At 53.1% G+C, this 27,618-nt stretch overlaps 13 protein-coding genes across 13 annotated transcripts; 9 read left to right on the top strand and 4 right to left on the bottom strand.

Annotated features, from left to right (window-relative positions):
* Positions 1 to 508: 508 nt before the first annotated feature.
* J4E84_009482 (uncharacterized protein) lies at positions 509 to 1,363 on the top strand (the record flags this gene model as incomplete). The annotated part of the gene is made up of 1 exon (XM_049392044.1): positions 509 to 1,363. One exon carries the CDS (start codon positions 509 to 511, stop codon positions 1,361 to 1,363), a length of 855 nt encoding a protein of 284 aa, XP_049240228.1.
* A 773-nt stretch (positions 1,364 to 2,136) lies between these two features.
* On the top strand, positions 2,137 to 2,929 carry J4E84_009481 (uncharacterized protein; the record flags this gene model as incomplete). The annotated part of the gene is made up of 2 exons (XM_049392043.1): positions 2,137 to 2,596; positions 2,688 to 2,929. The coding sequence occupies 2 exons, from the start codon at positions 2,137 to 2,139 to the stop codon at positions 2,927 to 2,929; spliced, it is 702 nt and encodes a 233-aa protein (XP_049240227.1).
* Positions 2,930 to 3,385: 456 nt separating this feature from the next.
* Positions 3,386 to 6,328, bottom strand: J4E84_009480 (uncharacterized protein; the record flags this gene model as incomplete). Its single annotated transcript, XM_049392042.1, has 2 exons — positions 3,386 to 6,257; positions 6,312 to 6,328. The coding sequence occupies 2 exons, from the start codon at positions 6,326 to 6,328 to the stop codon at positions 3,386 to 3,388; spliced, it is 2,889 nt and encodes a 962-aa protein (XP_049240226.1).
* Positions 6,329 to 6,626: 298 nt separating this feature from the next.
* J4E84_009479 (uncharacterized protein) lies at positions 6,627 to 7,788 on the top strand (the record flags this gene model as incomplete). The annotated part of the gene is made up of 5 exons (XM_049392041.1): positions 6,627 to 6,688; positions 6,750 to 6,991; positions 7,040 to 7,462; positions 7,510 to 7,659; positions 7,709 to 7,788. 5 exons carry the CDS (start codon positions 6,627 to 6,629, stop codon positions 7,786 to 7,788), a joined length of 957 nt encoding a protein of 318 aa, XP_049240225.1.
* Positions 7,789 to 8,115: 327 nt separating this feature from the next.
* J4E84_009478 (uncharacterized protein) lies at positions 8,116 to 9,417 on the top strand (the record flags this gene model as incomplete). The annotated part of the gene is made up of 1 exon (XM_049392040.1): positions 8,116 to 9,417. The coding sequence occupies one exon, from the start codon at positions 8,116 to 8,118 to the stop codon at positions 9,415 to 9,417; it is 1,302 nt and encodes a 433-aa protein (XP_049240224.1).
* A 664-nt stretch (positions 9,418 to 10,081) lies between these two features.
* On the top strand, positions 10,082 to 12,129 carry J4E84_009477 (uncharacterized protein; the record flags this gene model as incomplete). Its single annotated transcript, XM_049392039.1, has 3 exons — positions 10,082 to 10,233; positions 10,286 to 10,571; positions 10,621 to 12,129. 3 exons carry the CDS (start codon positions 10,082 to 10,084, stop codon positions 12,127 to 12,129), a joined length of 1,947 nt encoding a protein of 648 aa, XP_049240223.1.
* A 1,598-nt stretch (positions 12,130 to 13,727) lies between these two features.
* On the bottom strand, positions 13,728 to 14,865 carry J4E84_009476 (uncharacterized protein; the record flags this gene model as incomplete). The annotated part of the gene is made up of 3 exons (XM_049392038.1): positions 13,728 to 14,394; positions 14,464 to 14,763; positions 14,786 to 14,865. 3 exons carry the CDS (start codon positions 14,863 to 14,865, stop codon positions 13,728 to 13,730), a joined length of 1,047 nt encoding a protein of 348 aa, XP_049240222.1.
* Positions 14,866 to 15,558: 693 nt separating this feature from the next.
* On the bottom strand, positions 15,559 to 16,206 carry J4E84_009475 (uncharacterized protein; the record flags this gene model as incomplete). The annotated part of the gene is made up of 3 exons (XM_049392037.1): positions 15,559 to 15,653; positions 15,746 to 16,040; positions 16,093 to 16,206. The coding sequence occupies 3 exons, from the start codon at positions 16,204 to 16,206 to the stop codon at positions 15,559 to 15,561; spliced, it is 504 nt and encodes a 167-aa protein (XP_049240221.1).
* Positions 16,207 to 16,967: 761 nt separating this feature from the next.
* CAP2 (F-actin-capping protein subunit beta) lies at positions 16,968 to 18,088 on the top strand (the record flags this gene model as incomplete). The annotated part of the gene is made up of 4 exons (XM_049392036.1): positions 16,968 to 17,161; positions 17,217 to 17,516; positions 17,570 to 17,649; positions 17,697 to 18,088. The coding sequence occupies 4 exons, from the start codon at positions 16,968 to 16,970 to the stop codon at positions 18,086 to 18,088; spliced, it is 966 nt and encodes a 321-aa protein (XP_049240220.1).
* A 5-nt stretch (positions 18,089 to 18,093) lies between these two features.
* Positions 18,094 to 19,270, top strand: J4E84_009473 (uncharacterized protein; the record flags this gene model as incomplete). Its single annotated transcript, XM_049392035.1, has 2 exons — positions 18,094 to 18,098; positions 18,619 to 19,270. The coding sequence occupies 2 exons, from the start codon at positions 18,094 to 18,096 to the stop codon at positions 19,268 to 19,270; spliced, it is 657 nt and encodes a 218-aa protein (XP_049240219.1).
* A 2,168-nt stretch (positions 19,271 to 21,438) lies between these two features.
* On the top strand, positions 21,439 to 22,717 carry J4E84_009472 (uncharacterized protein; the record flags this gene model as incomplete). Its single annotated transcript, XM_049392034.1, has 2 exons — positions 21,439 to 21,443; positions 21,517 to 22,717. The coding sequence occupies 2 exons, from the start codon at positions 21,439 to 21,441 to the stop codon at positions 22,715 to 22,717; spliced, it is 1,206 nt and encodes a 401-aa protein (XP_049240218.1).
* A 356-nt stretch (positions 22,718 to 23,073) lies between these two features.
* J4E84_009471 (uncharacterized protein) lies at positions 23,074 to 24,084 on the bottom strand (the record flags this gene model as incomplete). Its single annotated transcript, XM_049392033.1, has 2 exons — positions 23,074 to 23,906; positions 23,994 to 24,084. The coding sequence occupies 2 exons, from the start codon at positions 24,082 to 24,084 to the stop codon at positions 23,074 to 23,076; spliced, it is 924 nt and encodes a 307-aa protein (XP_049240217.1).
* Positions 24,085 to 25,203: 1,119 nt separating this feature from the next.
* Positions 25,204 to 26,627, top strand: J4E84_009470 (uncharacterized protein; the record flags this gene model as incomplete). Its single annotated transcript, XM_049392032.1, is given in 2 exon segments — positions 25,204 to 25,208; positions 25,223 to 26,627. 2 exon segments carry the CDS (start codon positions 25,204 to 25,206, stop codon positions 26,625 to 26,627), a joined length of 1,410 nt encoding a protein of 469 aa, XP_049240216.1.
* Positions 26,628 to 27,618: the final 991 nt, after the last annotated feature.

Genomic DNA, 27,618 nt, shown 5'->3' with positions numbered 1-27,618 from the left:
TCTTTGACAGACGAACTTACTTCACATCCACCATTCATTCTTCACCCCATCGCTAAACGCCGCGATCTCAGCATCGGAAAACCGAAAATCAAACAAAGAACCCAGGACCCAAGGACTCGACTGCATCACTGGAAGCAACCGTGCCGGACTCTCAAGCCAACATTCTAGCCGCATTTGTACCACAATTACGACTCCGACATCCACCGACATCCAGTGCACTGTTACACTGCAAAGGGCACGCGTCCAAATACACCACCGATAGCACAGCGTGATCTTTTCCAGATCCTTTCTAGAACACGGCGACAAACGCATTAGTGCAACTCTAGCTCGCGACTGTTTGGATCTCGTGCCAGCCTCAAGCGCAATCTATCCCAGGCAGTACCCCGCATATCTGCATCGCACCAAAGTAGCGACCAACTACAGTCACCGCCAGAATTACCGGCCCCAGAACCGACAGCTGGACCCTTATCTGCAATATCGCACATCTACTTTGAATTAATCCATCAATATGTCTCTCGCTCGTGCCATGACAAGGCGCATTAAGCGGACAGAAGAGCCGAAGGACTCCACGGTGTCGCCGACTCGCAGCCAGAGTGTCAAAATGGCCAACAACAACTTTGACCGTTCCAAGATCTCTCTTCCCATCGCCTTGGTGTCGACTACCAACATGCTTTCGTACAATGCGCCCGACATCTCGACCCTCAGGAATGTCTCCTCTTCAACTTCACTCAGCCACTCCTCGGCGGACGACTCGGACCACAGTGTGTCAACACGCTCTCGGGCCTCTTCGCATGGTTCAAGAGACACTACCCTAACTGATGCCTCTTCTGTGGCGTCTTCGCCCATCTCGCCCGCGCCCAACCACCTTTCTGGCTACTTTTCGTCCTCTGGCAAGCAACTGAAGAAGTCTGCCTCAACTACCAGTCTCAAGCAAGTCAAGGAGGAGACTGTAGAGGCAGTGCCCGCCATCCCTCAAAGGGCTCTCTCGCACAGCAAAAAGGCACACGAGCGATTGGCGCACAAGCGATCGCTCCAGAATGTCAGCACTCGTGGCAGCATGAATTCGCGTGGAAGCGTCGGTTCTGCACGCCACTCGCGCGAACAGCGATCATCACTCGACATGTTCAAGGGCACGATCGAAGAGGAGAACCACCCCTTTGGCCGTGAACTCGAGCAACTGAACGAAGTCGTCGAGGAGTTTGGCGGCGTAGTACGAGATGCAGAGACCGAAGCGGACATTTCCATCATGCGCTCGAAAAACCTCGCCGCTTTCTGCGCTGCCGACTACCTCTCGGAGATCCGCCCACTATTCAGCCATCGATTCGCCATCAAACACCAACCCGCACCCATGGCCTGGATTTGATCAAGTCTCTTTACTGTGCTCCCCGGACGGTCTCCTTTGCTCTCAGCCCTATACCTTAGACGATGTCTTACGCTCTCGTTTTCCGTGTACATACTTATAGGGACTGTGATCCCCACCACTCATTTGTCTAATTCTAGTTTTTCCATTGTTTTACTATCTACTTGCTGGCCTGGTTGGAAGGAACGCAACACGGCGTTTCGGACTGCCAGCGTCAGGCTTGGGCACTAATCCCACACTATCTCTAACGATCTCTCATGTTTGTCTTGTACGATGTTATTGAAGAAGCGGTCAGCCGCAGGCGCTGTTGGAGGAATACGATGCATGGGTTTGGGTTGGCTGGGCGGAGTGGTCACACTGTGCTCATGTCTTACTCAGATGAATGTGCTTCGAAATTTGAAATGTACACATACATCTTATCTATCTTCCTGCCTGATTGTGATGTCTTCCGCCGCCTACCCTGTCACCCAGCACTGTCCATGGGACCGGACGAAAGTGGAAGGTGCCATCTGGGGCGTAGCACCTGCCAAAACAATAACCACAACCATGACAACCACCACATGCGAGGCCGTTCAGGAAGAAGCATGAAGGTGTTCATGCACCAAGCATGGTCCTCCCGAGCTCAAGCACACAGCGGGCGGCGGCAGACAAGGATGCCCATCTAGCGCGACCCGGAACCGGCGAAACACCTCGGCAGCCCTCCGATTCCATCTCAAACTTTTGGCCAGCAACAACCCCAAAGCCGAATTGAAAGCGCCCCCGCACACACGCCCAAGATGATATGTCGAACCTGTCTGCGCAGCGCCTCGCGCGCCCAAATAACCTCTTCCACACGCCCGCAACCCATGCGCTTCCTCACCACCACAACCCCCCTCCGCAACGCAACACCCATCTCCGCAAGCACCGCAACGCAATCTGCCGGCCGTCAAGGCGACTCGACTTCCTCGCACAACCCGCCAACGGCGACTTCCACATCTGCGGCTCAGCCGTTTAGCGAGCCGTTAACGCCAGCCGCGAGTCCGGATCTGAAAGCCACGGCTGCGGAAGCCGCGAAGAAGAAGGCTGCCCCGCTGGTGAAAAGCAGTATACCAGCTGGGCAACCGCTGAAGGGGTTGAACTTTTTGAAAGATAGACAGGATCCTGTTGCGTTGGCTGACGACGAGTATCCGAGTTGGCTGTGGACGATATTGGATCGGCAGGAGAAGAAGGCGGATGCTGGGGCGGGAGATTTGTTCTGTACGTTCCCTGCCATTACATACATTCCCACCTCCTCTGTCCACTTTATGGCATGGAGAACGAGAACACTTTTACTAACTCCACCCCCCAGCGAAATCAAAGAAACAACGTCGCCTAGCCGCAAAACGCCTCCGCAAGGAACAAGCCATGAACCCCGAGATGCTGGTCCCCAAAGTCCCGCTATACGAACAGACGATTGATTTACCGGCTGGAGACGGTAGTTTGCAGGGCGCAGTCAAGGCGCAGGATGCGAGAGAGGAGTTGACAAAGGCGATGAGGAATAAGCGGAGGGCGGGGATTAAGGAGGCTAATTTCTTGAAGGCTATGGGGTAGATTGTGGGAGAGCTTTTGCTGCTGGTGGACAGGATGTTGTGGTGGCGGTGGTGTAAAATATGGGAGATGCACGACTATCATGATATGTATAAACATCTGTGGGGTTAGAAATATGTATGTACCTTGGAGAGTGGACGTGTTGACGGAGATGAAGCATACGCTTGACTTGATTACTCTCAGCATACACTGTAAAACAGACAAGGATACCAAGCATGAGTGTTCAAAACATGGATTCTCGCAATACACCCGTATAACTACTTTTAACACAGCCCAAACAACCACCTAGAAACGCCACAAATGCACCCTCATCTCCCAACCCACCAACCCACGCCAACCTAGGGAAAAACTGAACAGCCTAGAGCCTCCCTTGACGTTGGGTCACCTACTTTACAAGGTTTCGGGTCAACGTAGTCTGCAGACCTGTCCAGCTTTTTTTTCTTGAATGAGGTGAACCACCTAAGCAACATCCACAAACCCCCTCTTCTTCCTCTTCTCCTCCCCATCCATCCTATCCACATCCTCCCACCTCACCAACCTCGCCTCATCCACCCTCTCCCCCACAAACCTCAACGCCGCAACATTAAACCCAATCAAATCCTTGTTGCCCATGAGTGTACTCCGCAAATCATTGCGCATACCCTCGAGCACAGTCTTGAGTTCGCGACTGGACACAATCTGCTTCTGGTGCGTTTTGAGCATGAAGAAGAGGACGCGGCAGGTCAGTGTTACGTTCCACTGTTTGCGCACCCAGATAGCGAGGAAAGTGAAGAGAGCGGGGAGAGAGGAGAAGGGTAGGACGAGTAACGCGTCGTGTAGTTGTGCAGCGGGGATTTTGGAGAGCGTGTTCAGGACGTGGCGTTCGGCGGAGATGTTGCCCAGAGCGAGGAAAAGGGGGTTACGCTGTGGCGGCGCGATTTTAGGGTTGGTTCTGCGTTGGGCTTCCCAGTCTCGGACGACTTCGAGGTCGGCGATGCCTAGGTCCAGTGCTTCTTGGATGCGTTCGCCGGCGGTGAGGGTTGTGATGGTTTGTTTGCTGGCGTCGACGGCTTCGGCGCGGGTGCCGGTGGGGTCTTCGTCGTCTTCGAGGTTGGTGGCGAGCGTCTTTTCGTACATTTCTTCCAGCTCACGTTCGCGCTCTTCTTCGAGGAAGATGGGCTCGTCGGAGCGCGTCCAGATGCGTATGCTCTTGTCGTGGCTGGCTGTGACGATGAAGTCGCCTGTGCGCGCGACGGTCATGGCCCAGATTTCGCCGTGGTGGCCTCTGAACTTTTGGACTTGTTGGAACTTGTCGCCGTCCCAGCTCTTGATTGTGCGGTCCTTGGAGGCGCTGAAGAAGATGTGGCGTTCGTCGTTGTCGACGGGGTGCGGGATGAAGGATATTTGCATGATGCTGTCTTCGTGACCGAAAAGCGCCTTGTGGCAATCTCCAAAGTCGAGACCCCAGATACGGACGTTCTTGTCGGCAGAACAGGTCGCGATGAGCTTGCTGTCGCTGGAAATCGACATGTTGAGTACAGGCAACTTGTGGCCATAGAGATTGAGGAAGAGCTTTAATGAGTCTACGAAGAAGACTTTTACGGTGTTGTCGAGCGTCGCTACGGCGAGCAATTTGGAGTCGGGTGAAAACTGCACGCTTAGAACGTCGTCGTTGACCTTGAGTATACGCGACTGGGTCAGCTTCAAACGAGGTGTTGTGCGTTTTGTTCCCGGTATTTCTTCCTGTACAATGTCGAAATTCCAGAACTTGATGGACTTGTCGGCGCTGCCAGTGGCGAGTGACTTTCCGTCGGGATGCACTTGCATAGTCCAAACAGCCCCCTCGTGTGCGTCGATTTTGTCCAACAATGTGGATGCCGCTATATCGTACAGTTCGATATCGCCATCCTTGGTTCCTACAACGACGATCTTGTCTCCTGGTAAGAACGCACAGCAAAGTGCATAGCCGCATTCTAGAGTGCGCAGGCAATTTTGTGTCTTAACATTCCAGATCTTCAGTCCTCCACTTGACGCGGATGCCAGCATGCGATCATCGGAACTGAGTGCAAGTGCTCGTACATCGTTTCGGTGCCCAGAGAGTTCGACAGATAGTGTGCGACTGTAGTCGGGTGCTTCCTCGCTCTTTGACTTGCTTTTTTGGGGTATCTCGTAAACGTCGATGAGATTGTTGTTCGTGCCGACCAGTAGTTGTAGCTTCTTCGTTCCTTTGACGTGCATCCATGCGACTGATCTCACTTTCCCGGCTGTTCGTACGGTCACATAGGGTACAAAGACTTCGCCAATCTCGGCATCCGCAGCGTCGACTTTGTCGTCGGCATCAGCATCGTCTTCGATGTCTCCGTTTTTCTCGGTCTTGGCCTTTTCTCGCCTCCTCTTCCTCTTCCTGATCAGGGCTTTGCGGACCTCTTCTGGCGTTTTTATCCGCCATATCTCAACGGCCTTCTCTGCGCCATGCACAGCGATGTAATCTGCCTTGGCGTAAAAGGAGATTCCTTGTGTCCTGTCCTTGCCCGTCCGGTAAAGTATGCCTCTGGATGTAAGGTATTCCTGCTCGAACCCTTCACCGATTGCTGAACCCGCTCTTCGAAGACCTGCCTGGTCGATAGCCCACACTTTGAGTTCTCCATCATTGCCGGCAGTTATGCAACCGCTGCCGTCCGGTGAAACACCAAGAGCCCAGCATTCTCCGTTTGTTTGTGCAATGTGCGTCTCGATGCAGTGCTGAGTCGTGACATCCCAGATCTTGATCAACGCGTCTTTGCTGGTAGATAACAAAAAGGCCTGATCCGCATCCACGTCCATCTCTTCGTCCTCTGCGCCATCTTCCTGCGGAGCACTACCGGGGTGGAGAAATTGCAGGCCGGTGATTTGGCCCTTGTGCCCTCTCAGCTTGAACAAGCCGGTTTCCGAGACCAGATCCCACACGACAATGTCCGTATCCTTGGCACCACTCGCCAGCCGTACTCCACTCTGGTCGAAAGTCAAGACTGTGACTGCGGATTTGTGGCCATTGAAGCTGATGATGACGGTCGACGTTCGCGCATCCCATATGCGTATGCTTCCGTCGGCGTAGCCCACAGCGAAGACGTCCGGGTCGATATCGCTCCGGCATATTACGGTGACTTCTTCGGTGCAGGTGTTGTCGCGCCATCTGCTCATAAGTTCGCCCTTCTTTACATCCCAGCACAGCACTTCCTCGTTGGCGGCGGCGTATGCGCGTCCGGCGCCTGCGACTCGACTCGAACCGGGCTGCGTGAGGCCTTCGGGGGTCCATACAATGTTGGAAGTGGCAGTCGCGACCACGCCGAAAGCATCGGACTGCTCATACTTGCTATGTAACAGTTAGTACGAGCTCTGTTCGAGTTGCGCTGCATGTGCGCATTACCTGTATGATTTGACCATTTTGCGCCGCCTCTATAAAATTTCTGATACTACGTGAGGATAGGGTTTGAAGGATCTTAGATTCAGTCTCTTCAGGTCATTGCGCTCCTCAGACAATGTTCGCGGGTATGCGCCACTGGCAACGGTCGGGTTGGGAGTTGGTTACTTTCTCGAAACTTTTTAGACAAGGGCCAACCCCACGGATTGCGCTAGACCCACCTTCCAGCATCACAGCACACCTCCGTCCTCCGCATCACCGCCCTCGAATAGCTCCCCGCCCGACGACGCCCACCCGCCTACGAGGAGCTGAACCGCCAACATGCTTCTTCTCGACTATCAAAACGTTCTGATCGAATCCCTCCTACGGGAACGAATCAATGGGTGCGCCATACCCCGCTGCCTTCCGCTCCGCAGCAGCAGCCAGGTAGCTAACAGCACATAGAGGAGCTACCGCCAACATTGACCAGGTCGTCTCCGACTTCGATGGCGTCACCTTCCACATCTCAACACCCGAGAGCAAGACCAAGATACTAGTGTCATTGCACATCAAGTGCTTCAAGGAGCTGGTCCAATACGGCGCGCAGGCAGTGCTGGAGCGAGAGTATGGGCCTTATATCGTGGAGCCAGAGTCTGGCTACGACTTCTCCGTGCTGGTAGATTTGGAAAACCTGCCAGAAGAGCAGGGTACGGTCTTTTGTCAGACTGCTGGAACAAGGTGCTGACGGTGTGCAGATGCCAAAGAAGACCTGGTCAGGCGCGTTTCCCTCCTCAAGCGGAACGCCATGGCTGCACCCTTCGAGCAAGCCTTCGACGAGTTCCATGAGTTGCAGGAGGAAGCATCCAAGTACACATCCGAGTCGGCGCCACAGGGTGTAGCAGAGGGTGGTGCCGTGCGCGCGATCCACTACCGAGAGGAGGAAGCCATCTACATCAAGGCTAGCCACGACCGTGTCACCGTCATCTTCTCCACCGTCTTCCGGGAAGAGACAGACAGGATATTCGGAAAGGTCTTCCTTCAGGAGTTCGTTGACGCCAGGCGGAGAGCTATTCAGAACGCACCACAAGTGCTGTTCAGGAATGACCCACCGCTCGAGCTGCAAGGCATCCCCGGAGTTGACAACTCTGGCTCAGCTGAGATTGGCTACATCACATTTGGTGGGTCGCCTAACACGATTGACTGTACGCCCCGCTAACCTCTGCAGTACTCTTCCCTCGCCATCTCGCCAAGCAACGGCGCGATGAGGTTATCTCGCACATCCAAACCTTCCGCGACTACTTCCATTACCACATCAAGGCTTCCAAGGCCTTCATTCACACAAGAATGCGCAAGCGGACTGCAGACTTCCTTCAAGGTATGCTGTACCATGTTGCCTGCGCCAGGTTTATACTGACAAACTACAGTCCTTCGCAGAGCCCGACCCGAGACGGAGGAGAAGGAGAAGAAGACCGCCAGCGGCCGTACTTTCAAGGTCCAGGCATAGACGAAAATGAGAGATCATCTCGATTACAAGGCGGCATGCGCTGCACATGTCTAGTGAATCGAGGAGGGTCATTGATGGCCAATGCAAGATGAAGTATCAAAGAGAGCGTACCATGTAGTTAGCGATGATTGAACCCGCCTGATAACAGGCAAGAGCAAGCCTATCATCACATTCCTGCCTGCCTTGCGGTGTATAAGATGAGTCCATACCCAAGTCACTATTCCGTGCGGGGACTAGCGCAAGTCGCGACTGCCACTCTGAACGCGTCCCCTGGCACACACCCACCTTGCGCCAAACCAGCGTTACCCCTCCCTGCAGCCAACCGCCATGTCCGAAGGAACCAGGCCAAAATACGACAACCTCCCGGGCATTGACACCGCCCCGGACATCTACGAGACCCCCGAGCTCGCCGAAGATGTGTCTACAATACAAGCCTCCACCGCCGTTTCCGAATCCGATGGCGAAGGCGACGATGACGACCCGAGAGACTCTGCAGTTCGTCACCAGCGACTTCAACCCGATCAAGCCCGCAATCGCTTCCAGCCTTCACGGATAGACGCCCGCGGGGTCGATTTCTCGGACAACATCACCGCACAACGTCAATCCTACCGCACATCAACACAGCGCCAACGAAGGCGAGGCGAGATAATAGGAGATGACAGCGATGAAGAAGAAGAAGGCTTTGCGAAGAAGCTATTGCGGATCAAGCGAGAGCTAGCCGGGTTGGAGGAGGAGTACGAACGAAGAGTGGAGAGCGGGGACAAGTCCAAGATTGAGGAGCAAGACCCGAGGGAGTTGATGGAGACCATAGCAAGCAAAGTCGACACCATATACACAGCACACAAGGGCGGGGCGCGGGGCGCACAAGCTATACTCGACCGGACGGTACAAAAGTTTGAGAGCTACAAGCCCTTTGATCCTAGCACGACGCTCAGCGAAGCCATCGCAAACAAGCCGCCGCTACCAGGCACCCAGATTCAGAGAGGTCAGCTCGAAGTTGTGCTGAACCACGCCGCAGAGTTTGATAAGCGCATAACGCAGATTGAGAACAATCTGGGCCTCAGCGGGAACACAATGCCGGAGCTCAGTGACCAAACGCCTTTTCCTGTTGCTTCTACTCTGACGAGGTTGGAACAGACGCTCAGCTTGATTGGGGATGCTTCGAGCAACAACTTGGACGCCGTCACACAGAACGTCAAGAAGCTCACAGCAGAAGCCGAGCATCTGAAGGAAGTTCGGCATGAAGCTGCACAGGCTAGCCCAAATTCTGGCGACAACAAGGCGGTGACCTATCCAGACCAAGAGGCTAAGATCAACGCGCTGTATGGCACATTGCCTTCCATCGATAAGCTGTCGCCCGTTCTCCCTCTGGTCCTCGAGCGTCTGCGCACACTGCGACTCGTGCACACAAGTGCTTGGCAAGCCGATCAAGTATTGACTCAGTTAGAAAGCCGACAATCAAAGCAGGAGCAAGAAATTAAGCGGTGGGAGCGCCAACTTGAGGTTCTGGAGAGGGACTACAAGAAGGCCGAGGCCACAACGGTCAACAATGTCAAGACCGTTGGGAATGATGTCAAGATGCTGGAGGAGAAGATGGCCAAGCTGCTTGCAGAAGGCCAGCAGGAGTAGGTGTGCCGTGGCGGACTACGACTTCGCGGTCACTACTGCCTTGATCCAGCTCAGCTGTGTTGAAATCACGCGGATATCAATACCCCCGAGATGCTTGCAACAATCCTGTATCGAGACGCCCAGCGCATTCGGTAGGCGTACCCGGTTATAGCATGTCGATCACTTTCGAGATACCCAATAGACAGTTGCTACTCATAATCAATCAAACCAACACCGTGTTTATCTGTAGTTGTCGTCATCCTTCACATGAAGGCTGGGAATGGATCATCGTGATACTAAACTTAAACGCCGGACGCCACCGGACACATGTTCCCCGGGGGATCAGCCAACCGGAGTGGTTGGCTCTCCGCACGTTAGCGAGTGCCTATCCCGCAAGCTGTGTACGAGGTCGTGGACGCATCTGAGCATAGTTTCGCAAGCACTAGCTGCTATTGCGCCGAAGCATGATCGGTCAACATGAGGAGAACATGGCCACGCTGGGAAGTAATCTTCGTCATGATGCTGCAGACGGCTAGGTGGAGCTATTGTGGTGTGAGGCAGGCGATAGCATCGGCGATTTCCACGTCCAAGGCCGACCAAATTTATGTTCGAGCTTCCCTCAATTGCTCTTCCGCAACAGCTGAACTTTCTCCCAACCTGCCGGAATTATCGCTAAACCTCCGCAATGGCTAAGCGCAAAAATGAGGCGCCTGCGCATGGCAAGGCGAAAAAGAAGAGAGCCATCTCCGACGACGAGGCGCATAACAATTTCCGCAGCGGTCTCTTCGACAGCAAAGTACTCGAGGGATATACGAGCGAATACGCGGATTCGCAGCCGTATGCATTAATCTCCACACCTTCGACCCATGACGTTCTAATTGAACCATAGCTACAAGCACGCCGTAATTCATAACCTCGTCGACGATACTCTCCTACGCAATGTCCGCAACGAAATCCGCGAGCACATCCACTTTACGCCCAAAGAGACAGACATCTACAAGATTCACCAATCCGGCGATCTCGCAAACCTCGATGGCCTCCACGACTCTGCGCTCAAGCGCCTGCCTTCCCTGCTCACCCTGCGCGACTCGCTGTACTCGTCTGCCTTTCGCAAGTACCTATCTTCGATAACAGGATCTGGGCCATTGAGTGGAGTCAAGACGGACATGGCAGTGGTAGGTTGCGCGACGCATTGTCTGATGAATCGTGCTGACTGCGGTGCAGAATGTATACACACCAGGATGTCACTTGCTTTGCCACGACGACGTCATCGGAAGTCGGCGTGTAAGTTGGATTCTGTATCTACTGGACCCTGACATTCCTTGGAAGCCAGAATGGGGAGGCGCATTACGACTGTACCCAACCGAGCACCTCGAGACACCAGACGGCGACAAGGTTAGAGTGCCACAACCAGACTTTTCGCTATCGATACCTCCGGCATGGAACCAGCTCTCTTTCTTCACCGTTCAGCCTGGCGAGAGTTTCCACGACGTCGAGGAGGTCTACAGGAGAGGGTTGGAAGAGAAGGCAGAAGAAGACGGTGGTCGCGTCCGCATGGCCATCAGCGGGTGGTTTCACATCCCGCAAGAGGGCGAGGAAGGCTACGAAGAGGGTCTCGAAGAGAAGCTGGCAGAGAAGAGCTCGCTTGCTCAACTGCAGGGAGGCAAGGCGGACGTTTTCGACGAGCCGCAATCACACTGGGTCGACAACCCAGACTGGGAAGAGCAGGCGAAACAAGAGGACGACGAGCTGACTGAGAACGACATTGATTTCCTGATCAAGTTTATGAACCCAAACTACCTTGTTCCGGACACAGTGGAGGAGCTGTCAAACATGTTTGGCGACGAGTCGTCGTTGCGACTGGCACAGTTCCTGTCTAATAAGTTCTCCGCGCGGTTACGGGAGTACCTTGAGTCGAAAGACCACGAGGCGAACCCAAGCCTACCCAACAACCCGCACTCCAAGGAATCGATGGTTGGTGTCGCACGACCACCACACAAGCAGCGCTATCTCTACCGAAAAGCTATCCAGCCCATACCGACCACACCGTACCCCGAGAACGACGGCATGACACCATACGACGACCTCGTCGACATTCTCTTCCCGCATCCAGCGTTCATGAAGTGGATCTCTCTTGTCACCGGTATCACACTCACCAAGAGCAACATCTTCGCGCGCCGTTTCCGGCGAGGTCTCGACTACACGCTCGCAACCGCCTACGAGGAAGAAGACCCCCAGCTAGAAGTCTGCCTCGGCATCACGCCCTCCCGCGGCTGGGGCGACGAAGACGAAGAGCCCGAAGAAGGCGCCGAGGAAGAAACCAAGCAAAACGGCAGCAGCAGCAAAAAGAGCAAAAAGAAAGGCAAAGCAAAAGAACCGGAACCCAAGCCCGAAGAGGAGGTCGGCGGCTACGAAATGTACATGGCTGGTGAAGACGATGCCGATCACCCCAGCGTGCCTACTGGTGAAGCTTCAACATCTACTGGTGCAGGTCAACGTCGCAAAGCGAAGGCCGATCCTGCTATCTACAAGTCCGCGGCTGATGACGAGGACGATGGTATTTTGTTCAGTCAGCCTGCGGCTTGGAATAACCTCGCTATTGTGCTGAGGGACCGGGGTGTGTTGCGGTTTACCAAGTATGTTAGTAAGAGTGCGAAGGGGGATCGGTGGGATGTCTGTGCGGAGTATGGGGTTGAGTTTGGGGAGGATGAGGATGATGAGGATGATGAATGAGTAGGTCGGTAGGTTTGCAGCTTACATCAAGATGACAATGTAGGCCTTACGTCTAGATAGAAACATGCAAAGTAAATGACTCAAAGACAATGTAGGCCTTATATCTAGATGGAAATATGCAAAGTAAATGACCCAGCGACAATGTAGGCTTTATACGAAGATGAAAACATGCATAGTAAATGACCTGACGGCAATGTAGGCCTTACATTAGCATGAAAACATGCAAAGTAATTGACCCAACGTCAATATAGACGCCTGGCTTCTATTTTCCCGTAGCCAGATTCACCACTTGTAAATCAGACCGGCAATACGCATTTCGGTTCTACAGCATGTCGGCCAATCTCTTGGTCTTCTCGACTCCCGGGAACGCCGAGCATGGAAGACATCACTAGCGAACCCGCTCGCACGATAGACATAGCCGTCGTGCGACTCCGACTTGAAGACGTGAATATGTCTTGGATGGCTTCTGGCCCGCAATGCACGACAAGCGCGCTCAGCATTTGGCGACAGTGGCGTCATATTCTCCTCTGATGTGCAGATATCCCAAAGGTTTCGCGTCGAACTGGTCGCATCAGATGCTGGAGTGTCGAGATCAAGGATCCACTTCGCGATTCCTTGTACCATATACGAGATGCTTCCCGCTTTCGTACTCCCTCAGCATCACATCTTCTCCTTCTCCCTGACCGGACTCAACATCGGTTGAAAGGCTTTGATCTGCTACAGAAGTCATCAGCATACATTCATCTAAGTCTCATGACATCACCCAAACATACCTTGCCCATCCAACCCCCCTCTCCCCGTTCCGCTCTGTCCAAACCTCTCGTATCTCCGCCCATATCTTCTCCCCTCTTTCTATCTCTTCCTCCACACCTACAGCACACCACTCTTCTCAGCACAGCGACAACCATGAAGAAAGCCATCATAGCGAGGATGTAGTTCACGCCCAGTACGATCAAATAGCTGACACCGAAAAGATTGTCGCGCGTGCAGAACCCAGGCCCCAGATTCCAGGAACGGATCATGGGATCGATGAACTGAGCGATGTACATGGGACATTTGTGGAGTGTGGGGTAGTCGGGGAAGGAGGGCGCGGGGCTCGAGTGTGGTAGGTGCAGGGCCGGGTAGGTGATGATGATCTGTGGCATTTTGGGATACGTAAATATCTTGGAGAGTCGCAGAGGAAGGTTGTCGAATGTTGCTTCTGGAGTGTGTGAAGTGTGTTCGTCGAGTTGTGGTTCTTTGTGAGACTGATGTGTTTGATAGGGACGCACGCAGTGCGAGGCCGCTATGCAATGACCGATGCGCCGCAATTTACATGATTGCCTTGGTGTTACACGGCAGCCACCGGGTTTCTTGGATGCGGCGTCGCCCTGTCTTAGTTCATGTGCGGATGCTGAGCGTCACTTTATCTGCCATGGCCTGAAACGCGCGTCATTGTTTCGTATACATGGGGATGGCCTTGCGCATCGGCCTTGGAAGGGTAATTGGAAGATTAAGGTTTTGAAATGCGATAGATTGTTTCAATGGGTAGATATGCGCTAAATGCGGTAATCTGGTTCGTTTTCGACGGCCCGGAAAGTTGGTAACATACACTTTACCTAGTCCTTCCATTTCCCGCTCCATCCCTGCCGTGCCGCCTGCGCCGTCTCTGCCTCATCAACACTATCACCGTCCACGTACCCAAAGTATTTTCTGGGCCAGATATTCAGCCCAATCTTCTCTCCTTCGCCCACAGGTAAGCCAGCATGTACCACTCTTCTGTCGCCGTTGCCGTGCTTGTCCAGATTAACCCAAAACACCGCGTTTCCTTGGATCGGCTTGAACTTGATGCCTTTGGCTTCTCCATCCATCTCTCCATGAGCTACTTTCCCGTTATAGAGACCTTCGAGATCGATAGAAGACGAAGGTTCGACTAGAGGGAAGGATGTGTATCCATCTGTGCAATTGTCGCGCAGAAACACGAAGAAAGACGCAACACGGTTATAGTACATCTGCCTCCCATTCTCAAGAGTAGTGATCTGGTGTTCGGGCCAGAAATCTGTGTGGAGGTTGTACTTTTGGCCGGGGAAGTAGCGCACGAGTTGCGGAATGCTGAAAGGTTCGGAGGGAAGTAGCATGGAGCCCATGAACGTTCGTGCGCGATTGAGAAGGCATTCAACGAGCGGGTCTCCCAGTGGGAGCGGCGCGGATTGAGAAGTTCGCCCTGTTACACGCTGCGTGTTGCCTCGCGAGCGGCTGATGAAGGACTCGGCGAATTTGGGGGAGCTGAGAGGGTCAGTTACTGTTTGAGATTGTTGTGAATAGCCTACGGTAGGCGAAGAGAAGTATGCTTACCCGAGGGTGATGAGTTCTTCTGCTTCTCGTGCTGACGTGAAGTTATTGATATAGATCACAAGAGGATCGAGAGATATGATCTCAGTCGTGTACTGATGGTCTGCGCATGCTTTGAGTAGGTTCTTCGGACCCTGAGGCTCTTTTGAGTTGGCTGTGCCTTCCCACGTCGATGGTGGCAGGTACGTTAGGAGCTGTTCGGGCAAGTACGCGTGTAGTACAGGCAGGAGCACCTGCTGAGCGCCCGTATAGAAGATGCCGATGGAAGCGAGAGGAAGCAGTAACAGCAGTACGATACTCGTGCTATGAGCGCTCGCCTACGAACAATTGTGAGTCGTCTCTTGGTAGGAAGTTGAAGTTTTCCTTACTTACGAGCCCTGACTTGCCTTCCATAGGCGATGGCATCGCCGCGCTCATGCCTTTCTTTTTTTCGTGATTCTGCCGCGCCATCCCTAGTTATTGCGATTATGGCTCAGGATGCCGGTGGCTATGAATGCGATGGCAATCGCACACAGGCGGGCAGCAGTGTTGATGAACATCTGGTGACTGTGTGCGGAGTCTGATGCGTACGTGACCGCAATACTGCCTGGCGGCATACGTATTGCGAAAGGTCTTGTAGAGTGATCTGTACGTGCTATATGCATATGAGCTGTGCATGACCAATAGTCTGGGGTAATATCCGGCTACAGCACCCCGGTGCTGCGATACGTGTGCGTTGCCACACCTACAGGGTTTAATGCGTACCGAAACAGGCAAGTAGTAGTCATGTCACCCATTCATGTCGAAATGCAAGTGGTAGATATGATGAAAGATGTGCATTGGAGATGCGCGATGTGCAGCTGCGATCGCTATCTTGGAAACAATCCAACTCCGCCGCTACCTTTTCGGGAAACTATTCTTGGTGTCGTGGTACTCCAAACGCCGTGCTGGACTTTTATGTACAAACCCTTGCAGGCCAGCTTTTTCATCCGTGTGCGCTCCGCCAGTAGAGAAAGATGGTGCGCATTGCCATTTGACAGCCAGAGTCAGAAAAGAGCAAACGAAAAGCCGACCAGTTCGTAGAGCGTTATTGATCTACGTCAGGGTCGCGGAAACGCTTTAGACTTCATCCTCCACGATCTCCTCCTTGGCGGGATCAATCTTCATGGGAGAGCCTCCGGTGTCAGCGTCCTCGTCGGACTCCGCCTTGACAGCTGCGGTATGTTAGCGGTCTGGGGTTTACATCAAGATGAAAACACGCAAAGTAGGCGAACCAAAATCAACGTAGGATTCAAGGTGTGCTTACTCTCGTTCTTCTTGCCACGGGGAGTAGCCTTCTTCTTAGGGGAGGACTCGCCGTCGACGTCCTGCTTCTTGGCGACACGCTTGCGAGGAGTCTTCTTAGGGGTCGCATCGGCACCCTCCTCGCCATCCTCCTGCTTGGCGGCAGCAGTCTTCTTGCGAGGAGTCTTCTTGGGAGTAGCCGGAACGGCGCCGTCGGGAGAGGGTGTCATCAACTTGAGCTTGATCTTGGCCCAGGCGTTGCTAGCGGAGCGCGGGTTGCCCATACCGGCGTAGGCGGCGAGCTTCTCGTAATCGATCTATAGCGGGTGTGAGTAGCGTGACAGGAATAGAGAGGGAGTGGTGACCTACCTCTGGAGGACCGGACTTGAGGGACTGCATGGCCCATCCGAGGAGCTGGAGCTCGCGCTCGGTGAACTGAGGAGAAGAGCCATTGGCGACCGCGGTGTTATCGTTGTCGGACATGTTGGATCTTCGGGGTGTGCTTGAATTTGGTCGCAGTGTGTTGGTGGTCAAGTTGTAAAGAGGATGCAGGAGGGAGACGGACGCAGATTATGAATGCGGAGGATTAGCGCGATGGCAGGAAAGTGAAGGTGAGCACACAAGGATGGACGGCGCACACAGATAAGCCAAATACGGCCCTCACCTCGACTTCATGATGCGAGACCCTGGATTGAGCACGCGCTATTGGTCGCCTGCCATCGGACACGCACACGTGCGCCACGACGAAGTGAAGGTGAGCCGCACCTCGATATCGGACTGCCTTACGTGATATGGTATGAGAGCAGACATTTTGGAATTCAGAGGTCTTACCCCCTCATGTCTTGTATAAATGATATGACGATAGCTCTTTCTTGCTTGGTATTCCATGAGCAAAAGTGGCAGTCAATGCAAACGACTGTCTGCATACTCGCAACGAGTTCTATTGTATTGCCACAACGAAAAGCGCTTATTCGACGAGACGAGACATGACATCTAGCATGATCAAAAGAAAGCCCTGAAGAGCGCTGACAACACGTCATGATGGAAGTGAAAGAGTTCGTCCTTGACGACGGAAGTCGCGATTGTTGAGAGAAGGAGACAGAAACAGGCCGCTGCTGCCACAAGCCTTGTGACGCGAAGACAAACACCCTTCCTGGAATGCACAGCAACCCATACAACGCGATAATCAGCGACAACGAAAAAGAGAGTTGAGGTGTTGTTGCGTGAATCGACGCGTCGCGGGGATGGGGTACCAACGCCTGTACTCGCCTGACTCGTGTGGGCCGGCCAGCGAATCGCCGACTGACGAGCCGCTGGAGATTGAGGGGACGGGGCTAGGACCCAAGCGATACTCAAGCAACCCGACCTTGATCACGCCCGAGCGATACACGCCCAAGACCCGAATCAGAATCATGGCGGACCCCATTGACAGCGCCCTGTGAGACTTCCCCGACCCCGCCTTTCCCGCGGCGACAGCTAACAAGCCGTGACAGCGACCTTCTCCGCCGACTGAACCCCAAGGACGTCAAGCGCAATGTCGACCACATTATCCAGCTTAACCCCTCGCTGGAAGAGGACCTGCTCGAGTCCGTCGACATACCGCTGACGGTCAAGAAATGCTCCAAGACGAAGCGCGACTTCCTGTGCTGCGACTACAACCGCGACGGCGACAGCTGGAGGAGTCCGTGGAGCAACGAGTTCGAGCCGCCCATTGAGGAAGGTGTCACGCCTAGCGATCGTGTCCGTAAGATGGAGGTCAAGGCGAACGAGGCTTTTGACGTGTACCGGGAGCTGTGAGTGCACACAGGGGAAGGGGCAGCTTGGAGAGCTTGGCTGATATAGACAGGTACTTCGAGGGCGGCATATCGAGCGTGTACCTGTGGGACATGGACGACGGCTTTGCAGGCTGTGTCCTGCTTAAGAAGGGTACGTAGTCTTGGGTCTACACATCCATCACATGCTAATGCACGCAGCCGTCAACCCCACGCCCAAGAGCTCCGGCAGCTGGGACAGCATCCATGTCTTCGACGCCCAAGACCGCGCCCGCACCTCGCACTACAAGCTCACCTCCACCGTCATCCTCTCCCTCGGCACCGACAGCGAAGCGCTCGGCGGTCTTGACCTCTCCGGTAATATGGTGCGCCAAGTGGAAGCCGACATGGCCGTCGAGGATGACACCTCGCACGTCGCCAACATTGGAAAGATGGTCGAGGACATGGAGCTCAAGATGCGCAATCTGCTGCAGGAGGTATACTTTGGAAAGGCAAAGGACGTTGTGGGTGACCTGAGGAGCATCCCATCACTCAGCCAGACGAACCGGGACCGCGCGACACAGAGGGAGATGATCAACAGCATGGGTCGGTAGGAGTAATGGCGTGCGTATGAGGATGCATAGTGTGGCATAGATGATATCAATCGATTCTGGCTCCAGCGGTATACCCACGAGGACTGGACTATCTCGAACACAAAACGGGCTGTTGCATGTGATGAATTGCAGGCAGTGACGGGACCCCACAGAGCTACGTGTGAGATGGTAGGGAGCCGCAGTAAGTGACATGCTATCATGCCGGTCATAGACTGACTGCACGCAAACTCCGTAGATCTTGTGCTTGAGATATGCACGGTAGTCCCTTCCCTGATCCCTACGGAGAGGCAATGCATAGTCTGACAAAGCGACAAACGCTCGAAACGTCCGAGACAAACATTCCACAAAGGGCTAGTTACTTCCTACCAAACACAGCAGCCACTATATGAACACGTACATCACCAGAAACATCAGCCACCAATCTCAAGACAAGACAAGACTCAATTAAAGCTGTTCACCCTAGCAAGTCCACTGCACCATATGAGTAGCCCACCCGCAAACCGTAAGCGCTCACGGAATCTATCAACTAGTTCCGTATCATTACCGTCAGCAAAGCTAGCCGATCCGCCATCTGATCGTGATCGAACGTCTGCGACGGACCGTGCCGCCGAATCTCCAAGCGCAGTCAAGGAAGACACAGTTGGAGAAGACATGAGTGGAGAAAACAAGGTCACGGCGAAAAGCAGTCTCGAAGAGCGTGAAGAGGCAGAGACACTTGAAGAGTACCAGGGCACAATGCCGAACCTCCTTGAGATGAAACGGGACCCCGAATCAGACGCACCCGATGCTACTACAGCTTCGCCGGAAGCGCCTAATACAACACCTAATCCTCAGGCGATAGCTCGGAAGAAGTTCGATGAAAAGGTGGACGAGCTCGCAGCTGGCCTCATTACCTCGTCGAAATACATCATTCAAAAGACCATCGATAAGCTTGTTCAGATAGAGGAGGAATATCGCCAGCCTCTTATCCAGGCGGCAGAGATAGCTGCTAGAGAAGAAGGTCGCAGGGAAGGCTATGAACGAGGTTATGCTGCAGGCTTAGAACAAGGCAAGAAGGTGGGTTTTGAGCAAGGCAAGAACGGTAGTGACGAGGAAGGCAAGAATGACGAAGATGCGCAAGGCAAGAGGGATAGTGACAAGCTTGCAAAGGCCGACTCAGAACTTCCGTCCAAAGCCATGTAGAGGCGAAATCATAGCTTGTGCCAGCCAAAAAAGGTCATGGGTGGTTAGACATGTAATAGGCAAATCAATGGAATCAATGCGTTGCGCCAATTCAATAGAATCTGTAGTTGCCTGTCCTGCTGGGGTGGTGCGGTTCGGGCCTAGCGCGGCTTCCGTTTCGTGTCGCACCCGTGGACGCGACGCGACCTCTTTCCCTCTCCCTTGGTCCTTGCCCAATTCTCATGGCGTCCACCCACCAACAACTTCCTTACGTGACCTCCAAATCATTGCCAATCAGCACCCTATACCAACAACGCAGTAAGATCTTGTACTGCACAGCAAGCGCCCCGAACCGTGCCGCCCGCCGCCTATGCGTTCGTCCCAACAAGACGCCCTTTATCGACAAGCTGGTTACTACCAGAATCTTTCATCATTGCGAAACCAAAATGCCTCATCGTCAAGTACACTTACCGGATATAAATCTCAGGGTCGACTGCTAAAAGCTTGCCGTAGCTCCGAGGTTCGCCAATCTCCGGCTATGGACGTGACGCAGATCTTCCGCCCGCAGTGTCACCACCAACTCGTTCGGTATATTACAGCTATTATAGTTACAATATGCAGTTATCTCGAATACGGTTGACATGTTGTTCCACTTGCAACTGAGGTCCTACCAGCCTTGTATTAGGCATACTATCACACCTTCCGCACGGGTGCACCATTGGCAGCTGTGGCAATAGCTTCGCTGATCGCGCCAGAGCTCAGCAGTCCGCTCCAGAATTCGATCGTTGACCATTTCCATCCGGCCCCCGGGTCAAGCCTTTTAGCTTCGGGGGGCTGGAAGTGGACGGGGTTTCATCTAGATGCCCCCAATCTCACGTCTCGTGATCCCGTAAAGGAGTTCAATCTACATTCGAGTAGAACCGCGGCTGATCTTCGACTGTCGAAAGTTCCTGTACAAGACGCACATAGAAAAGTCCGGTGGTGAGGCTCAACTAGATTGACTGCATGAAATGTCGACGTTCGCTATATAATGAGGGCATTATTGAGCTCAGCTGACTTAGAGAAGCGTGAAGGTATGGCTCATGACCGGAGTCACCGAGGTGTACGCGTTACTGCAAAATCGGCTTGCAGTGTGGCACAGCATTCAAACTTTCAGGAAAGCAGACTGGACGGAAGATGCATGGGTGAGTATTCACATCTTACACAGAACCCGTACCATGGCATCTGGACTGTCCTTCCCACGAGATCCCATGTCAGAGTACGGCACGGTACTGGAACGCTTGCGCCAATTCACTGTCATCCCCGTATATACAAGGCCTTTGTTAAGGGAATGTACCCGGTCAGCAGTAGAGTGGCGTTCATGTTCCCTTCGATTCGGCAACGATTGCTCCTTCAGTGTGCCAAACAATACATGAGTGGAAGTTATTTTGGGCACTGCATATCTGATGATGAAGACAGCCTCAAACCACGGTTCATGGCCCCCCACCAACGCGCCTACACACCACCTCGCTACAATCGGGTTGGACTGATGTTGGAACGCTTTGGTTGGGTGACATTGAAATACAAAAGAGATATCAATGAAGGTCGAACTGGAAACCGCATTCTTACAGCTCAGTCTTCGTCTAGTGTACGGAGAACTGCAAGATGGCGAGATTCTCCATTGCTTTCCTCCTACTCGGAACCCTACGCTCCTGTTTGGCATCACCTCACCAGCATTTCGCCCGAGGCACTACCGCTCTGATACCAAGCGCAACTTCAGCATCACCGGATTCAACCCCACCTCCATCTCCGGCAATCGATCAAAGGCAGCACTCCAAGCATGTCAACGACTTCTATAGACTCTACGGCTGGCTTAAGCCTGGAGCGTCCGTATCAGATAGCGAGCTTCCGAGAGCCATACGAAAAATACAAAAGAAGCTCAAAGAGCCTGTCACTGGGGCTTTCAGCGATAGAATGATGGACATGATGAGCGGGCCGCGTTGTGGCACGGAACAACCGTACAATGCGACAGATGCAGAGGACGCCTCGGACATTGAGCGACGATACGTACTCTGGGGCCCGAAGTGGGCAAAGGCGACGTTGACATGGCGCTTCGACAGTTACACGAATGATCTGTCTACAGCGCGCCAGCAAAGCACGATCAGGTTAGTCAAGCTTCCGCATTTTGGGTGTTTGCTATTCTGTAGGCTATGGTGTGGACTTTCTTCAGGTTGATCTCTACGATTTCGTCTTCCAGTCCAATTGCCCTTGTCGCTAATGCTGCCCAGTACCGCTTTTGCCCAATGGATGAACTACATCCCCCTGAACATCGTACAAGCAGCTTCGAACGCTAAAGCTGACATCAACATCCGCTTTTCTCCCCTCGGTCGAGACGATACGCGTTACGGTTTTACGTCCATGGTCTCTGATGGCACCTCCATGTCGTCTGGCAACATCAATGTAACCTTCAATGACGACTACCAGTGGACGGACGACCGTCTCTTTGGATATACAGCTGTTCATGAGATCGGTCACGCTCTCGGGATGAGCCACAGTGGCGTCGAGGCAGCCATCATGTTCGCCTACTACGATGGTAGCATACGCCCTATGCATCCAGACGACAAGATGGGTATACACAGCATCTACGGCTGGAGGAGCCCGGCTTGGAATCGTATCGATTCAGGCTCAGTAATCACGAATATGATCCAAGTCACGTCCAACACAGCTACTGCTTCGGCCAATGACGGTCTGTACCAGATGCGTTCATCGGGGCAGATTCTTCGCTACTCAAATGGTGCGTGGGTAGTCGCCGACAACAACAAAGATACTGCCCAAATTACCGGTGCAAATGGAAACCTCTACCAACGACACTACGATGGAGGTACCTTCCGCTGGACAGGCAGCGCATCGAACTGGCAAGCTCTTAGCAATACCGACTCAAATGTCATTGAGATCGTCGCTGCATCCGACCAACTGTACTCGCGGCGCAAAGATGGATGGGTAGCCCGGCTCTCTGGCAGTACATGGCTTAGTATCGAGCAACCTTCCGCCCCTGGCTCCAAACAGATAGCCGTCACCGACGACAAAACACTTTGGAACTTGCTCACGAACGGGTATCTTGTTCGCTCCCTATGGCCTCACAATTCAGGCCAATGGGCCATCGTTGACGACAACGCGAAGAATATCGCCATCGCAGTTGGCGGCAACGAATTCTACAAATTGCAAAGCGATGGCTTAGTAGTGTGGCTGAACACTGCTGGTCCTAGCTGGAAAACGATTGAGAAAGCTGGAAGTGTGGGTATATATGCTGTTGGGGGCTTGTTGTATAGTAGACACGGTGATGGGACTCTATGGAGATATACTGGGACGCCGGAATTGTGGGAGATGATAGACAATAGGAGTGGCATGGCTGTCAGTGTTGTGGGTGATCGGGCGGGAGGGGTTTGGGGGTTGTCGAGCGCTAGTGAGGTCTGGACGTTGGTTTCGTGAGCTACGTTGTATCAACCCATGGTCTTGCCTAGTACGTAGGTGTTTACTACATGTTTTATTGCTTGGAATCTAAAGTGTAGTCCCCGAATTCTGCACAGCTTTCTCAAAACAGACCTTCTGATGATCTTGGGGTCGACAAATCATAACAACGTGTTGCTAGCTTTAAGCATAGGGCACAATGTCTCTTCTTAGCTGCGATAGAGGAGTACGTAACGGCGGCAGATGGTGCAATGTCAACTTAAATGGAGTACGGAAAAACGGACACCTTGGAATAATATAGTGCCTACTAAGAAGGCTACCCCTCGCCTACAGTTCACTCATCATCTTTTAGGGGCATCTCATCGGCCAGCGGATGCTCAGACAAATAGGCCAGCCTCTACGGGCGCAAACTTGACCTGATCAGCCTGAATCTCCTCCAACAACCCATTGCCTGGGTACTCATCCAGATCCAGATCCACATACCCCCTCTCCGCCCATTTCCTCGCAGAAACAAAAAGCGATCGCCCGTTGACATTCGCATCACTCAGAATCCTCAATAAACACTGCCCCGCATCTTCCGTCGTGGCAAACTGCACCCCCGCCTTCTCCACGGCATCAAAATCTTCGTGCGATAGGATGCCCGTGCGCACGTACCAAGGCGAAATCATGTTGATGCGAGACCCGTAGTAGTATGCCGTCCGACGCAGCGAATGCATGATGCCGCGCATCGCATACTTTGACGCGCTGTACTGGGGCCCTCGGGGACAGTCTAGGTAAGCCGCTCCAGAGCCGATGAGGACGAGACAGGTGTCTGTTTGGGAGGGGGATGGGGAAGTGCCGTTTTGGGTCATGAAGTAGTGGGATGCGAGTTTGGTGGTGTAGAGGGCGCCGTTAAGGTTTACGGAGATGATGTCGAGGCTGGGCTTTTGGGGTGGTTGGGAGGGACCTTCAAATTTGAAGACGTCGTCTGCGTGTATGATGCCGGCGTTTGCGACTACGTAGTCGATTTTGCCGGTGAGGGATAGGGAGGTGGCCTCGCTGAAGAGGCGGACTTGGTCGTCCCAGTTTGTTACGTCGCAGTGTACGAAGCGACAGTCTTTTAGTTCGGAGGCAAGCTGTTGTCCGCGGTGGACATCGCGGTCTCCGAAACACACCTTTACGCCTGCGTTGACCAGTGCTCGGACATATGCTTCCCCAAGGCCACTGCCGCCTGCCAATGAGGTTAGCTGGCTTTTCAACGAATGTAGCAGTTACTACTGCTGCGACTATGATTTTTTGGAATTAGGGCTGCGCATACCTCCAGTAATTACAGCAGTCTTTCCTGCTAGATGGCTGACATCGAAGTCAATCGTGCAATCAACAGGTCTCGTAGGGGTGGAGCCAGGCATGGTGATCAGCAGTTCGGAGGATATTGATGAGAGTGACAGAGTAAATAGATGATAGATCGAAGACCGGCCGAGCTCCCTTTATAGCTCTGATTTCATTCCATACTTCGACACGAACCGCTGTACATAGTCGTTTCCTAATGTGGTCAAATATCGACCTAGATAGGTAGGGGCCATGGAGTTAAGGAGCGGGTATGTGCAACCAGCTGACAGATACCGTTGTAATGTAGTTTTAGCCGCTACTCGATGTTATATTCTGGAGTTAGTAGGCCATAAAATAAATTTTGGGTCAGAAGTGACCTAAGGAGTGGTGTCGAGATGGTACTTGGGTGGCGGTAGGCAACGCGCTAATGCAGCCTGCTGACACGCTGGGCAAACACCGAATATGTGCAGGCCGAACGCCCTTCACGCCGTGCCGTCATAGTATTCGGGTTTCTCATGCTCATCCGCGCGACTAATGCAAGAGATATACGAAACTGATGGCTGAACGCGCCGAGTGTAGCATACCTGCTGGAGCGCGTCCTAGACAAGGCCGAAGATGCCCGGTCCCCGCGTGGCTAGCGCCTCAGACTGTGACAGACATGCCCAGTCGTGCATTCCTGCTTGTCGTTCCTGTCCTTCCTCAACTTCAACTTTCTAGTATGTTGACTTAGTTCCACGAACCGATGTTCTGCTCAACATCTTCGGCATGCGTCTGCAAGATGCTGCCGTCTCCGTTGCCGAGGTCCAGCCCCACATCTCCCCACATCCCTGTGTCAACAGTCTGGGGTGCCACGCGGGGTGGCTGGCGAAGACGGGTATGTGATGACATGTAGTCTAGATACCGTTCTAGATCTTGAGCAGAGTTTGGAATGTAACGCGTACGCGCAAAACAAACAATGTCGACCGAAGAGTGTACCCTGCACCATTCCACACTACAGCGGACCTTGCGTGGAACATCATCCGCGTCAACAACACAGTTTCGCAACCTAAAGTACGCGTCGATACCGGCACGATACAAGGATTCGATTCCAGACGATAGGCTTGAAGTTGGGGAGGATGGGGTTTTCGACGCTACGCAATTCGGACCATCATGCCCACAATTACATGGAGCTCAGGCATGGGACCTGACTTTAGTCGGAGATGCCGTCTTGCCTTGCAGCCCTGGTCAGGGCGATACAGAGAGGATGGATGAGTTCGACTGCCTGAATGTAATCGTCACGGTGCCCAAGGATATCTCGAGCGATGCAAAGAGTGGAGGACGAGGTCTTCCAGTGTTCGTGTGGGTACATGGTGGTGGTCTCAGCATCGGAGCAAACAGTTGGCCACAGTATGATCTACTTCGATTTGTCCAGCGAGGTGTAGAAACCGGTAAACCCTTCATTGGCGTTTCAATGGCATATCGAATCAACGTATTTGGTTTCCTGGCCAGCGATGAGATTGGTGCAGCCGGTAACATGGGTTATAAAGACCAGGTGCTGGCTTTCCGATGGGTCAAGAAGCATATTGCGGGTTTTGGAGGCGATCCGAACAGCATTACTACTGCTGGCGAGTCGGCAGGAGCGATTTCGCTATCAACGCTCCTTTGCGCGAACGTTGGGGACGAGGGACTCTTTGAGCGTGTTGTCATCATGAGTGGCGAGGCATCTTTACGCAAGTGGAGGAATAAATGGTGGCACAAGAAGATGTGCGAAGACCAGTCTACCTATCTGAAAATCGATAGCAACGATGTCGAGAGCAGGAGAAGGATCTTATTGGACAACGATGCGGAAGAGTTAGCTCAGAGATTACCTTTAGCACAGCATTTCGCCGCAACAGTCGACGGCCAGTTCTTCACACAAGAAGTCACGATCGAGTCGATAATGGATGGGTCAAGCGCCATACACAAGCCATCATGGTGCAGGGAGTTTGTGATAGGCGACACGGAGCACGATGCCCTCATTCTGAAAGGCCGACTCCTCGACCAGCCCAACAGTTTCGGGCGTCTTCTTAAAGCGTGCGAAACGCACCTTTCTCCACTCGAGACCCTCGGACTCCTACAGGTCTATCGTCTCGATGGCAACGTATCAAAGGAAGTTCAGGGAGAGCGCTTGCTAGTACTCGCATCTGAGCTCCGCTTCTATCTACCAGCGCTAGCAGCGTATCGGGGGTGGAAAGCTCTCTCACTACCAAGACCAGCCTCACGATACCACTTCCACGTCCCCAACCCAATAGATGGGCCTTTCAAGGGCCTCGCAGCCCACGAGCTCGATGTTGCGTATCTCTTGCAGAATTTCGACCCTTACTTCAGTGATGCCGACAGGAGGATAGCACGGGCTATGCAAGACCGGTTCATCCGATATATCTACGGCGAAGGGTGGGTTGAGGATGGCAAGATGTTGGTGTTTGACAAAGACGGTGCGACGGTGGTCGATGATGAGAGGTATGATGAGATGTATCGAAAGAGAAGAGGAAGTCTACTGGAGAAGATTGGAATGGAAAGGTTATGGCGTGTTGCCGAGATGTGGCAGGGTGTGCGACAGGAAGAAGAAGAGTACGCAAACTTCTCGGGCGACTCGAAGTTATGAGGAATATGCACATCATCATCTGTAGCTACCTTCATAGCGTGCCTTACGATCTATTCAACGCAAAGCCATACTTTGGTCCCATCAAGACAGTCATGGTATTACGACGACACATCGTCCATGAGCCACTCAAATCCTCCAGAGTTCATAACATCCTCTTTCAGGTAATCGCAAATATAAGAGCACTAAGATCTCGATTCATTGTATGCATCCGGGTCAAAGCTTGGACGCTGCTTCCTCCTTTACAAAGCGGGACTCACGCGTCACCTGCCAGCCAATTAGGTACCAGCACGTGCGGCGTCGCTAAGAACTTGGAAGTACCTAGATAATCTTGGAAAGGTCGGTCAACCACATACCCACATCACCGTTACAAACTCTAATACATAAAAGAACTTGCCGACTACAATGCAACTCAGAAACGGTAAAGAGTTTTCTCTGGCGGAACGTCTCTCTCAGAAGACGGCGGAGGCGAGGTAGAAACCGATCCATTCGTCTCACCAGAAGCGCTTACCATGATAGAACCCTGCAAAACCAAAGCGACTCGCCACTCCTTCGTCTCCCCGGAGAGATACGCAATGCTATATACGAGTATGTCCTCGGCGGCCATCATATCAGTCCAAGGTTGAATACACAGTCAACCATTGTAGTCGATACGTCGAAAGGGAAACGAATACCCAAAGAATGTCTCTTCGTCCTCAGCCAAACCTGCCGACAAACGCGCTCAGAGACCGGGCTCATGCTTTTCAGCCTCAACGATTTCATCGGCTTGTGCCGCTCGACGCACCACTTGCCAAAGACTATAGCGCTCTCGCAGGACCAGTGCAACGCTATACGAAGTATCGCAGTTCCAGCCTGTTGCTTCGGACACTTCAGGAGTACATCGGTCGCGACTGCCGTACCACTGCCTGGTGTTCAGCGAGTCACCGTAATGTCTAATTATGGGAGGAACTATCGAGTAACGGAAGAGACGACTGAGAGGGTGAAGAAGGAAGTT

Source organism: Alternaria hordeiaustralica, assembly GCF_023758085.1.
Source record: "Alternaria hordeiaustralica strain BMP 2776 chromosome Unknown scaffold_29, whole genome shotgun sequence".
Lineage (NCBI taxonomy): Eukaryota > Fungi > Ascomycota > Dothideomycetes > Pleosporales > Pleosporaceae > Alternaria > Alternaria hordeiaustralica.
The sequence above is the reverse complement of the archived record's forward strand: the minus strand, read 5'-3'. Positions and strand labels throughout refer to the sequence as shown.